The sequence below is a fragment of the Coregonus lavaretus genome, assembly GCF_964263955.1.
Source record: "Coregonus lavaretus genome assembly, contig: HAP1_SCAFFOLD_390, whole genome shotgun sequence".
In the NCBI taxonomy this organism is placed as follows: domain Eukaryota; kingdom Metazoa; phylum Chordata; class Actinopteri; order Salmoniformes; family Salmonidae; genus Coregonus; species Coregonus lavaretus.
This window is the reverse complement of record NW_028163054.1, coordinates 212984-228349: the sequence shown is the minus strand read 5'-3', so window position 1 is coordinate 228349 and position 15366 is coordinate 212984. Positions and strand designations below refer to the sequence as shown.

The 15366-nt window shown below is 45.6% G+C and overlaps 1 protein-coding gene across 1 annotated transcript in view; it reads right to left on the bottom strand.

The window, feature by feature from the left end:
* The window catches only part of LOC311118535 (nidogen-1-like), a gene marked incomplete at its 3' end in the record, with an annotated part of 34137 nt that overhangs the window by 17207 nt on the left and 1564 nt on the right, over window positions 1-15366 (bottom strand). Inside the window, exons 2-4 of the mRNA XM_084193328.1 lie at window positions 2819-3034; window positions 2452-2544; window positions 2026-2252 (exon numbers count right to left, since the gene is read on the bottom strand). Of these exons, the coding sequence (XP_084049454.1) occupies window positions 2026-2252; window positions 2452-2544; window positions 2819-3034 (536 nt within the window). The remainder of the gene's footprint in view (window positions 1-2025; window positions 2253-2451; window positions 2545-2818; window positions 3035-15366) is intronic.

Here is a 15366-nt window from a genome sequence, read left to right as displayed (position 1 = left end):
ATTTATATAAACACCATCTGTTAAAAATGGTAAACTACTTATATATGCAAATTATACTATTTTATACAGTATGCTATTGCCCTGACTGTTGATCTGGCTGTGTCAAAACTACAGTCAGATTGTATAGCTATGCAGGAAAACTACAGTCAGATTGTATAGCTATGCAGGAAAACTACAGTCAGATTGTATAGCTAGCTATGCAGGAAAACTACAGTCAGATTGGATAGCTATGCAGGAATCCCTGATTTAAAACTTGTGCTTAATACAGGCTAAACGAAATACATGTTGTTTTTAAACTCTCGTAAGAATGTTTCAGATGAACTACACGTTCACTCATTAGAGATGGTTCTCCAATCGAACGTGTTCCTGTATATAAATACTGAGGCATTTGGGTTGATATGGATTTGACATTTAAAAAACATATAGATGAGCTTTCTCTAAGCAGAAGGAAGCAGATGATTCAGTCCACCTTTTGATCTGTTCCTGATTATGGTGATATTATTTATCAAAGTGCAGCTGCTACTACTCTTAACCCTTTGGATGCCGTCTACCATAGTGGCTCTGTCCAGGCTCTGTCGTAGCCGGCCGCGACCGGGAGACCCATGGGGCGGCGCACAATTGGCCCAGCGTCGTCCAGGGTAGGGGAGGGAATGGCCGGCAGGGGATGTAGCTCAGTTGGTAGAGCATGGCGTTTGCAACGCCAGGGTTGTTGGTTCGATAAAGATAATGTATGTGCTAGCTGTGAGTCGCTCTGGATAAGAGCGTCTGCTAAATGACTAAAAATGTAAATGTAATAGTGCCCTTCGTTTTGTTACAGGCGACAGTTTGATACTCATCACTGCATCCTGTGTCAAAAGGTTGGCTGGACTTCGCTAAAGACCCGTAGATCTCTACATTACTCCCTTTCTGTTTACAAGGCCCTACTTCATAAATCTGTCTTATCGAACTTTGCTGTTGAAGTATAGACTCCTGAGCTGTCTAACCCGCTACCAGGATTGGTTAACTCCTGAGCTGTCTAACCCGCTACCAGGATTGGTGAACTCCTGAGGTTCTCCACCGAGGAGGGAAATCTGCTTATAGTTTTAATGATCCGTATTGCTGGAACAAAATGTAAAATATATTTCATCTTGATGTTCTGGTGCTGTTCGGGCAATTTGAAGTATTGATTGGGGACTTATTTGTGGAGGAATATAACTGTTTTTCTGGGCGATATGTGATGTTTTATTTGTGCTTACCATGACTGTGTTTTTGTATTTTAATGTGTGTATATATATATATATATATATATATATATATACTGTATATACTGAGTATATAAAACAGTAAGGATCCCTCCATAATATTCGTTGGGGCATGCTGGCCTATGTTGACTCCAATGCTTCCCACAGTTGTGTCGAGTTGGTTGGATGTCCTTTGTGTGGTGGACCATTCTTGATACACACGGGAAACTGTTGAGCGTGAAAAACCCAGCAGCGTTGCAGTTCTTGACACATACCTGTGCGCCTGGCACCTACTACCATACCTCGTTCAAAGGCACTTTTGTCTTTTGTCTTGCCCATTCACCCTCTGAATGGCACACATACCTCTTTAAGGAATACCTGGAATAGTATAACAGTAATCCTTCTACCCCCCCGGTGGTTGTCCCACTGGCTATCCTAAGTTGAATGCACCAATTTGTAAGTCGCTCTGGATAAGAGCGTCTGCTAAATTACTTAAATGTAAATGTCAAATACACAATCCATGTCTCAAGGCTTAAAAATCCTTCTTTAACCTGTCTCCTCCCCTTCATCTACACTGATTGAAGTGGATTTAACAAGTGACATCATTAAGGGATCATAGCTTTCCCTTGGATTCACCTGGTCAGTCTATGTCATATACTCAGTGTATATATTTTTTGTATAATGTGTATATTTATATTGTATTATACAGGACGCATTTGGATAAGAGACCTATGGTCTCAATATGTCTTCCTTGTTAAAATAAAGGTTAAATACATATTTAGAAAATAAAAAGTCCAGTACTTACTCTGCCAGCGCCCTGACAGAGGTCTCCCTCTCGGTGGTGATGCGGTAGTACGGTCCCTGTCTGGTGAACACTAGGTACTTGACCAGCCCTTTACTGAAGCCAGCCTGCATGGCCTGACTACTGCCCCCTACAGCTGTGGAGGCAAACTGCAGCCCCTCCCTGGGGTAGAGGAGGATGGCATAGGAGGCAGTCTCAGCTGACGCTATCACCAGCTGGAAGCTGTTCCTCTGTTGAAAAGAGAGGTTACGAGAGAGACTTACAACAGGGTTACATTGTTAGGATTCAAACGCAAGAATGTCACTCACTGTTTCCGCTTGCTCTTTGGGGTCAAGGTCGGGCTACTCTAAAGCACTTTGTAACCTCTCTTTCCACATTAATACATTTACTTGATTGATTGATTGATTGACTGGTAAATTCTGATCTCACCTGTTTCTCCAGTCCGTCTCCTCTGCTGTGGCCATGGTGTTGGCTGGAGACAACATCTACCCAGGTGACGACCACAGTGTGTTCCGGCTCCACCTAGTAAAAACAAGTAACAGCTACTTTAATTTCATTCATTGCTTATGACCTACAGTATGTATTTTGTTTATAGTGTTTTAGTGGAATATTTTTACAATGTAAATTGTACTCGCAATTCAGCTTATTGCCAGTTGTACAATGTCTTGGTTAAAGTAAAACAAATGTCTCTCTCTCTCTCTCTCCATTATCTTTCTCTGCCCATTTTCTCTCTCTCTGTCCATTAACTCTCTCTCTCTCTCTCTCTTTCTCTCTGTCCATTCTTTCTCTCTCTCACCTCATCGTCCTCTGGAAAAGCCCTGTTGATCTGGTCCGCAGCCTGCCGCAGGGTGGCTGGGCTGGCGTCCTGCCGGTAGTACACCTTACCCACGCCGTCACCAGTATCCAGGTCGCCGTGCAGGACCGCGATCATGCCGAAGCCGGCGGGCATCTTACCGAGGTATGTGGACTCAGCGCTAGGCTCTGCCATGGCAACGAACCCATTGGTGTTGATCTGAAATGTAAAACAAACACAAACTGTCAATCAGCAAAAACACGGGTTGACTGGATATTATGTGAGGCTTCATGTGTTGTTGGAGGTGCGTCTTTGTCAGTTTAGCTTGGGATAAAAATGCTGCCCTCGACAATCTGCCGCACTTGGTGCCCACCTAAACCTGTATGATGGGCGGGCCGGCCCTGGTCAGCAGCATGAGGATAACAGCCCTTTAGGACCCACCCAGGGTCTGAAACAGCAGAGTGTCTGAGGAGAGGTCAACAACAGCCCTTTAGGACACACTTTGATCTGTATTCCATTATCTTAACAGTCAGCTGCTCTGACCTAGTAAACTACTAATGAACTAACAGTCAGCTGCTACTAGTGAAAGTAGAAGTCACCCAGTAAAATACTACTTGAGTAAAAGTCTAAAGGTATTTGGTTTTAAATATACTTCAGTATCAAAAGTAAAAGTATAAATCATTTCAAATTCCTTATATTAAGCAAACCAGACGGCACCATTTTCAGTATTTTATTTATTTATTTACGGATAGCCACTCATTCACAGACGAAGCATTTTTGTTTAGTGAGTCCACCAGATCAGATGACCAGGGATGTTGTCTTGATAAGTGTGCGAATTGGACAATATTCCTGTCCTGTTAAGTATTCAAAATGTAACAAGTGCTTTTGGGTGTCAGGGAACATTTATGGAGCAAAAAGTATATTTTCTTTAGGAATGTAGTGAAGTAAAAGCAAAAGTTGTCAAAACTATAAATAGTAAAGTATTACTTAAGTAGTACTTTAAAGTATTTGTACTTAAAGTACTTTAAAACACTAAGTGTGTTTGTCAGCCCAGGAGACATCCCGAAAATCGGTTTTCCCGAACAGTTTGGGCTAGAAACTAACATGGAAAGCTGAGACATTATGAAAAGCTGAGACTCACGAACACGATGATGTTCTAAGTTTCTAAGTTTTGCTCTAAGATCCCCAGAAGCTACATGCGACTCGTCTAAAGTTGGGACCGCTGATCTGCCAACTTCCTGTCTGTAGCGTCCAAACGGTTTGGGCTACACGCTAATATGACCCCACCATTGAAAGGTGAGACTCTCACAAACACATATATGTTGTTTTGCTGTACGACACCTCTAGTCCCATGTAGCTCAGTTGGTAGAGCATGGCGTTTGCAACGCCAGGGTTGTGGGTTCGATTCCCACGTCTGCTAAATGACTTAAATGTAAATGACCCCCACAAGACCCACAAGACTCATCTGAAGGGAACCTCATACTGGGCTGAAAAATGAACGGAAGTGAGTAGGGCATTTCCACGTCAAATGTATATGGTCATTACACAGTATATATATATTTTTACTAATGTATACATTCCTGAGTGTTCAGATATAGGACAGACACTTCAAAACATACTTCCTTTTGATTTATTTTTGGACTGTCTGTTTGTATCTTTTTTTTATTTCTATGGGCTATAAGCAGTAAGGACAAATGCAATTTCATCAAATAATGTAAAAAATATATTTTTTACACCTTCAGGGGTCATAAAAATCTGAATCAAATAGCTAAACGATCCATAGTATGACCATTTTAAAACAATGATATATGTTTAATATGTGTTAGCTAGAGAAGTAGAAACCCCTCAAGGTTTATGCTCTCAGGGGTTAAAGCCTCTGATATTCACCTGAATGACCCAGTTATCATTCACATGTCTCTAATGATATCAATCTATTGAGATGCTTTTGTTTCATGTTTTCATGGTCCTAATTCCTCGTGTGTGTGTGTGTGTGTGTGTGTGTGTGTGTGTGTGTGTGTGTGTGTGTGTGTGTTGTGTGTGTAGTGTGTGTTGTGTGTGTGTGTGTGTGTGTGTGTGTGTGTGCGGCTGGTCGGCTGGTCCTCTAGCAGGCTGGTTAATTGACTGAGCTCAAAGGCAGCATGCAGAATAACATTTGGCTCAGAGTTCCTCTATTGTGCTGCAAAAACAAAACAGCTCTTTATTCTCCCAGGGTTCTGCTGTTCATAACAGAGTCGCTGCATCCATGATGGCCTGCTCTAGTTGTGTTGTATTATGTGGACCCTGGTTCTGATGTGGACAGGCTATCAGAGCCCACACCAGGGGGTGGGTAGTGCTGGGGTTATTATTGGGTCATTATTTCCTAATTTTACATTTTCGTTTTAGTCATTTAGCAGACGCTCTTATCCAGAGCGACTTACAGGAGCAATTAGGGTTAAGTGCCTTGCTCAAGGGCACATCGACAGATTATTCACCCAGTCGGCTCGGGGATTAGAACCAGCGACCTTTCGGTTACTGGCACAACGCTCTTAACCCCTAAGCTACCTGCCGCTTTGGGCCCACCCACCTTGCAGGCGAAATATTTTTAGTGGCCCCCCCTCTTGACAGCGGAGAGAAAATATTGACGTTTTAAAATACATTTCATGCAATTCTACACATTTTGCCGTGGGGCGTAGAGAAAATCTCCAACTCAGCCGTTTTTATCTCAATATCAAATCATTTCTGGGTAACAATTAAGTACCTTACTGTGATTGTTTAACATTAAAATGGTCGACAAGAGACGGAGTTCACAGAAACACGAGATCAGGTGGACAACAAAGAAAGCCCTCTATCAGGTAGAAACTATATTTCTTTGTGAATCTGACATGTGGTTCATGAGGAGAAGATGATTCCAGATGGTTTTGAACATTAGCATTACATTTGCAAAGAATGAGTTGTTAATAGTTTCCTTGTTGTTTAGATATCAGTGTGGTTAATCTTAGGGACATCCATGACGTCCACGGGGCTGTAGTGGAACAGGTTGAGAGCTTCAGGTTCCTTGGTGTCCACATCACCAACAAACTATCATGGTCCAAACACACCAAGACAGTCGTGAAGAGGGCAAGGCAAAGCCTATTCCCTCTCAGGAGACTGAAAATATCTGGTATGGGTCCTCAGATCCTCAAAAAGTTCTACAGCTGCACCATCGAGAGCTTCCTGACTGGTTGCGTCACCACCTGGTATGGCAACTGCTTGGCCTCCGACCGCAAGGCACTACAGAGGGTAGTGCATATGGCCCAGTACATCACTGGGTCCGAGCTCCCTGCCATCCAGGACCTCTATACCAGGCGGTGTCAGAGGAAGGCCCTCAAAATTGTCAAAGACTTCAGCCACCCTAGTCATAGACTGTTCTCTGCTACCACACGGCAAGCGGTACCGGAGCTCCAAGTCTAGGTCCAAAAGGCTTCTCAACAGCTTCTACCCCCAAGCTATAAGACTGCTGAACAATTAATTATGGCTACCTGGACTATTTACATTGCCCCCCCTTTTTTTACACTGCTGCTACTCTCTGTTTATTATCTATGTATAGTCACTTTACCCCTACCTACATGTACAGTGTCTTCGGAAAGTATTCAGACCCCTTGACTTTTTCCACATTTTTATGTTACAGCCTTATTCTAAAATGCATTAAAAAAATTATAAATCTCCTTAATGAAAAAGCGAAAACAGGTTTTTATAATTTTTGGAGTGACGCTCCTAAAAATCTTGGGGGCCCCCCTAGCTGCCGAGGCCCCCTAGCAGCCGGGCCCCCCTAGCGGCCACCTAGCAGCTGGGCCCCCCTAGCAGCCCCCTAGCAGCCGGGCCCCCCTAGCAGCCCCCTAGCAGCCGGGCCCCCCTAGCAGCCCCCTAACAGCCCCCTAGCAGCCGGGCCCCCCTAGCAGCCCCCTAGCAGCCCCCCTAGCAGCCCCCTAGCAGCCCCCTAGCAGCCCCCTAGCAGCCGGGCCCCCCTAGCAGCCCCCTAGCAGCCCCCTAGCAGCCGGGCCTCCCTAGCAGCCCCCTAGCAGCCCCCTAGCAGCCGGGCCCCCCTAGCAGCCCCCTAGCAGCCGGGCCCCCCTAGCAGCCCCCTAGCAGCCGGGCCCCCCTAGCAGCCGGGCCCCCTAGCAGCCGGGCCCCCCTAGCAGCCCCCTAGCAGCCGGGCTCCCCTAGCAGCCCCCTAGCAGCCCCCTAGCAGCCGGGCCCCCCTAGCAGCCCCCTAGCAGCTGGGCCCCCCTAGAAGCCCCCTAGCAGCCGAGGCCCCCTAGCAGCCGCTTATGTTGCTTATGCCTATGGCCGGCCCTACACACACTGGGAACAGGGTGTTAAAGTTAGAGCAGTGTTTTGACCCAGAATGACTTCAGATACACTAGCTGGATACGCTCTGTATTTCCACTGAGGGGGTGTATCGTGTGTGTGTGTGTGTGTGTGTGTGTGTGTGCGTGCACGTGGACGAGGGTTGCAGTCAGATATTTCACAAAAAGATTTTTGGCTCTAGGTCAATACCAGCCCTGAGGAACCCGGAGGAATGTTTTGGGGTCACACACACACACACACATTCCACAATCCAACTGATACAAAGTATTGCAGCAACCTTGTAAATAGCAAAAATGATCTAAACCCTCGACAGGAAGGTTTTCCAATGCCTCGCAAAGAAGGGCACCTATTGGTAGATGGGTAAAAATGTAAAAATCAGACATTGAATATCCCTTTGAGCATAGTGAAGTTATTAATTACTCTTTGGATAGTGCATCAATACACCCAGTCACTACAACGATTCAGGCGTCCTTCCTAACTCAGTTGGCGGAGAGGAAGGAAACCACTCAGGGATTTCACCATGAGGCCAATGGTGACTTTAAAACAGTTACAGAGTTTATTGGCTGTGATAAGAGAACTGAGGATGGATAATTTTTTCTCCAAAACATGCATCCTGTTTGCAGCAAGGCACTAAAGTAATACTGCAAAAAATGTGGCAAAGCAATTCACTTTTTGTCCTGAATACAAAGTGTTATGTTTGGGGCAAATCCAATACAACACATTACTGAGTACCAATCCCATTTTTTCAAGCATAGTGGTGGCTGCATTATGTTATGGGTATGCTTGTCATCAGCAAGGACTGGGGAGTTTTTCAGGATAAAAAATGAACTAAATGGAGCTAAGCACAGGCAAAATACTAGAGGAAAACCTGGTTCAGTCTGCTTTTCACCAGACACTGGGAGATTAATTACCTTTCAGAAGGACAATAACCTAAAACACAAGGCCAAATCTACACTGGAGTTGCTTACCAAGAAGACAGTGAATGTTCCTGAGAGACCGAGTTACAGTTTTGACTTAAATCTACTTGAAAATCTATGGCAAGACCTAAAAATGGATCTCTAGCAATGATCAACAACCAATTTGACGGAGCTTGAAGAATTTTGAAAAAGATAATGGGCAAATGTTGCACAATCCAGGTGTGGAAAGCTCTTAGAGACTGACCCAGAAAGACTGACAGCTGCCAAATGGGCTTCTACAAATTATTGACTCCGGGTTGAATTGACTCCGGGTTGTGAATACTTGTGTAACTGGATGAGAGAAATTCCTACTGCTTGAGATATTAGACATTTACGTACATTTACATTTACGTCATTTAGCAGAAGCTCTTATTTTATTTATTTTTTTGGGGGGGGGGGGGGGGGTAGAAGGATTACTTTATCCTTAAAGAGGTGGGGTTTCAAATGTCTCCGGAAAGGTGGTGAGTGACTCCGCTGTCCTGGCGTCGTGAGACACTAGACATCCATCGACATCCATCTACAGCCACTAGACATCCATCTACAGCCACTAGACATCCATCTACAGCCACTAGACATCCATCTACATCCATCTACATCCATCTACATCCATCTACAGCCACTAGACATCCATCTACAGCCACTAGACATCCATCTACAGCCACTAGACATCCATCTACAGCCACTAGACATCCATCTACAGCCACTAGACATCCATCTACAGCCACTAGACATCCATCTACAGCCACTAGACATCCATCTACAGCCACTAGACATCCATCTACAGCCACTAGACATCCATCTACAGCCACTAGACATCCATCTACATCCATCTACAGCCACTAGACATCCATCTACAGCCACTAGACATCCATCTACAGCCACTAGACATCCATCTACAGCCACTAGACAGCCATCTACAGCCACTAGACAGCCATCTACAGCCACTAGACATCCATCTACAGCCACTAGACATCCATCTACAGCCACTAGACATCCATCTACAGCCACTAGACATCCATCTACAGCCACTAGACAGCCACTAGACATCCATCTACAGCCACTAGACATCCATCTACAGCCACTAGACATCCATCTACAGCCACTAGACATCCATCTACAGCCACTAGACATCCATCTACAGCCACTAGACATCCATCTACAGCCACTAGACATCCATCTACAGCCACTAGACATCCATCTACAGCCACTAGACATCCATCTACAGCCACTAGACATCCATCTACATCCATCTACAGCCACTAGACATCCATCTACAGCCACTAGACATCCATCTACAGCCACTAGACAGCCATCTACAGCCACTAGACAGCCATCTACAGCCACTAGACATCCATCTACAGCCACTAGACATCCATCTACAGCCACTAGACATCCATCTACAGCCACTAGACATCCATCTACAGCCACTAGACATCCATCTACAGCCACTAGACATCCATCTACATCCATCTACAGTCACTAGACATCCATCTACAGCCACTAGACATCCATCTACAGCCACTAGATATCCATCTACAGCCACTAGACATCCATCTACAGCCACTAGACATCCATCTACAGCCACTAGACATCCATCTACAGCCACTAGACATCCATCTACATCCATCTACAGTCACTAGACATCCATCTACAGCCACTAGACATCCATCTACAGCCACTAGACATCCATCTACAGCCACTAGACATCCATCTACAGCCACTAGACATCCATCTACAGCCACTAGACATCCATCTACAGCCACTAGACAGCCACTAGACATCCATCTACAGCCACTAGATATCCATCTACATCCACTAGACATCCATCTACAGCCCCTAGACAGCCACTAGACATCCATCTACAGCCACTAGACATCCATCTACATCCACTAGACATCCATCTACATCCACTAGACATCCATCTACAGCCACTAGACATCCATCTACAGCCACTAGACATCCATCTACAGCCACTAGACATCCATCTACAGCCACTAGACATCCATCTACAGCCACTAGACATCCATCTACAGCCACTAGACATCCATCTACAGCCACTAGACATCCATCTACATCCATCTACAGCCACTAGACATCCATCTACAGCCACTAGACATCCATCTACAGCCACAAGACATCCATCTACATCCATCTACAGCCACTAGACATCCATCTACAGCCACTAGACATCCATCTACAGCCACTAGACATCCATCTACATCCATCTACATCCATCTACAGCCACTAGACATCCATCTACAGCCACTAGACATCCATCTACAGCCACTAGACATCCATCTACAGCCACTAGACATCCATCTACAGCCACTAGACATCCATCTACATCCATCTATAGCCACTAGACATCCATCTACAGCCACTAGACATCCATCTACAGCCCCTAGACATCCATCTACAGCCACTAGACATCCATCTACAGCCACTAGACATCCATCTACAGCCACTAGACATCCATCTACAGCCACTAGACATCCATCTACAGCCACTAGACATCCATCTACAGCCACTAGACGTCCATCTACAGCCCCTAGACAGCCACTAGACATCCATCTACAGCCACTAGACATCCATCTACAGCCACTAGACATCCATCTACATCCATCTACAGCCACTAGACATCCATCTACAGCCACTAGACATCCATCTACAGCCACTAGACATTCATTTACAGCCACTAGACATCCATCTACATCCATCTACAGCCACTAGACATCCATCTACAGCCACTAGACATTCATTTACAGCCACTAGACATCCATCTACAGCCACTAGACATCCATCTACATCCATCTACAGCCACTAGACATCCATCTACAGCCACTAGACATCCATCTACAGCCACTAGACATCCATCTACAGCCACTAGACATCCATCTACAGCCACTAGACATCCATCTACAGCCACTAGACATCCATCTACAGCCACTAGACATCCATCTACAGCCACTAGACATCCATCTACAGCCACTAGACATCCATCTACATCCATCTACAGCCACTAGACATCCATCTACAGCCACTAGACATCCATCTACAGCCACTAGACATCCATCTACAGCCACTAGACATCCATCTACATCCACTAGACATCAATCTACAACCACTAGACATCCATCTACAGCCACTAGACATCCATCTACAGCCACTAGACATCAGCCACTAGACATCCATCTACAGCCACTAGACATCCATCTACAGCCACTAGACATCCATCTACAGCCACTAGACATCCATCTACATCCACTAGACATCCATCTACAGCCACTAGACATCCATCTACAGCCACTAGACATCCATCTACAGCCACTAGACATCCATCTACATCCATCTACAGCCACTAGACATCCATCTACAGCCACTAGACATCCATCTACAGCCACTAGACATCCATCTACATCCATCTACAGCCACTAGACATCCATCTACAGCCACTAGACATCCATCTACAGCCACCAGACATCCATCTACAGCCACCAGACATCCAACTACAGCCACTAGACATCCATCTACATCCATCTACAGCCACTAGACATCCATCTACAGCCACTAGACATCCATCTACAGCCACTAGACATCCATCTACATCCATCTACAGCCACTAGACATCCATCTACAGCCACTAGACATCCATCTACATCCATCTACATCCATCTACAGCCACTAGACATCCATCTACAACCACTAGACATCCATCTACAACCACTAGACATCCATCTACAGCCACTAGACATCCATCTACAACCACTAGACATCCATCTACAGCCACTAGACATCCATCTACAGCCACTAGACATCCATCTACAGCCACTAGACATCCATCTACAGCCACTAGACATCCATCTACAGCCACTAGACATCCATCTACAGCCACTAGACATCCATCTACAGCCACTAGACATCCATCTACATCCATCTACAGCCACTAGACATCCATCTACAGCCATCTACAGCCACTAGACATCCATCTACAGCCACTAGACATCCATCTACAGCCACTAGACATCCATCTACAGCCACTAGACATCCATCTACAGCCACTAGACATCCATCTACAGCCACTAGACATCCATCTACAGCCACTAGACATCCATCTATAGCCACCAGACATCCATCTACATCCATCTACAGCCACTAGACATCCATCTACATCCATCTACAGCCACTAGACATCCATCTACAGCCACTAGACATCCATCTACAGCCACTAGACATCCATCTACAGCCACTAGACATCCATCTACAGCCACTAGACATCCATCTACATCCATCTACAGCCACTAGACATCCATCTACAGCCACTAGACATCCATCTACATCCATCTACATCCATCTACAGCCACTAGACATCCATCTACAACCACTAGACATCCATCTACAGCCATCTACAGCCACTAGACATCCATCTACAGCCACTAGACATCCATCTACAGCCACTAGACATCCATCTACAGCCACTAGACATCCATCTACAGCCACTAGACATCCATCTACAGCCACTAGACATCCATCTACAGCCACTAGACATCCATCTACAGCCACTAGACATCCATCTACATCCATCTACAGCCACTAGACATCCATCTACAGCCACTAGACATCCATCTAGAGCCACTAGACATCCATCTACAGCCACTAGACATCCATCTACAGCCACTAGACATCCATCTACAGCCACTAGACATCCATCTACAGCCACTAGACATCCATCTACAGCCACTAGACATCCATCTACAGCCACTAGACATCCATCTACAGCCACTAGACATCCATCTACAGCCACTAGACATCCATCTACAGCCACTAGACATCCATCTACATCCATCTACATCCATCTACAGCCACTAGACATCCATCTACAGCCACTAGACATCCATCTACAGCCACTAGACATCCATCTACAGCCACTAGACATCCATCTACAGCCACTAGACATCCATCTACAGCCACTAGACATCCATCTACATCCACTAGACATCCATATACAGCCACTAGACATCCATCTACATCCATCTACAGCCACTAGACATCCATCTACAGCCACCAGACATCCATCTACAGCCACCAGACATCCATCTACATCCATCTACAGCCACTAGACATCAGCCACTAGACATCCATCTACAGCCACTATACATCCATCTACAGCCACTAGACATCCATCTACAGCCACTAGACATCAATCTACAGCCACTAGACATCCATCTACAGCCACTAGACATCCATCTACAGCAACTAGACATCCATCTACAGCCACTAGACATCCATCTACAGCCACTAGACATCCATCTACAGCCACTAGACATCCATCTACAGCCACTAGACATCCATATACAGCCACTAGACATCCATCTACAGCCACTAGACATCCATCTACAGCCACTAGACATCCATCTACAGCCACTAGACATCCATCTACAGCCACTAGACATCCATCTATAGCCACCAGACATCCATCTACATCCATCTACAGCCACTAGACATCCATCTACATCCATCTACAGCCATTAGACATCCATCTACAGCCACTAGACATCCATCTACATCCATCTACAGCCACTAGACATCCATCTACAGCCACTAGACATCCATCTACAGCCACTAGACATCCATCTATAGCCACCAGACATCCATCTACATCCATCTACAGCCACTAGACATCCATCTACATCCATCTACAGCCATTAGACATCCATCTACAGCCACTAGACATCCATCTACATCCATCTACAGCCACTAGACATCCATCTACAGCCACTAGACATCCATCTACAGCCACTAGACATCCATCTACATCCATCTACAGCCACTAGACATCCATCTACAGCCACTAGACATCCATCTACATCCATCTACATCCATCTACAGCCACTAGACATCCATCTACAACCACTAGACATCCATCTACAGCCATCTACAGCCACTAGACATCCATCTACAGCCACTAGACATCCATCTACAGCCACTAGACATCCATCTACAGCCACTAGACATCCATCTACAGCCACTAGACATCCATCTACAGCCACTAGACATCCATCTACAGCCACTAGACATCCATCTACATCCATCTACAGCCACTAGACATCCATCTACAGCCACTAGACATCCATCTACAGCCACTAGACATCCATCTACAGCCACTAGACATCCATCTACATCCATCTACAGCCACTAGACATCCATCTACATCCATCTACAGCCACTAGACATCCATCTACAGCCACTAGCCATCCATCTACAGCCACTAGACATCCATCTACAGCCACTAGACATCCATCTACAGCCACTAGACATCCATCTACAGCCACTAGACATCCATCTACAGCCACTAGACATCCATCTACAGCCACTAGACATCCATCTACAGCCACTAGACATCCATCTACAGCCACTAGACATCCATATACAGCCACTAGACATCCATCTACATCCATCTACAGCCACTAGACATCCATCTACAGCCACCAGACATCCATCTACATCCATCTACAGCCACTAGACATCAGCCACTAGACATCCATCTACAGCCACTATACATCCATCTACAGCCACTAGACATCCATCTACATCCATCTACAGCCACTAGACATCCATCTACATCCATCTACAGCCACTAGACATCCATCTACATCCATCTACAGCCACTAGACATCCATCTACATCCATCTACAGCCACTAGACATCCATCTACAGCCACTAGACATCCATCTACAGCCACTAGACATCCATCTACAGCCACTAGACATCCACCTACAGCCACTAGACATCAATCTACAGCCACTAGACATCCATCTACAGCCACTAGACATCCATCTACAGCCACTAGACAGCCATCTACAGCCCCTAGACATCCATCTACAGCCACTAGACATCCATCTACAGACACTAGACATCCATCTACAGCCACTAGACATCCATCTACAGTCACTAGACATCCATCTACAGCCACTAGACATCCATCTACAGCCACTAGACATCCATCTACAGCCACTAGACATCCATCTACAGCCACTAGACATCCATCTACATCCATCTACATCCATCTACATCCATCTACAGCCACTAGACATCCATCTACAGCCACTAGACATCCATCTACAGCCACCAGACATCCATCTACAGCCACTAGACATCCATCTACAGCCACTAGACATCCATCTACAGCCACTAGACATCCATCTACAGCCACTAGACATCCATCTACATCCATCTACATCCATCTACAGCCACTAGACATCCATCTACAGC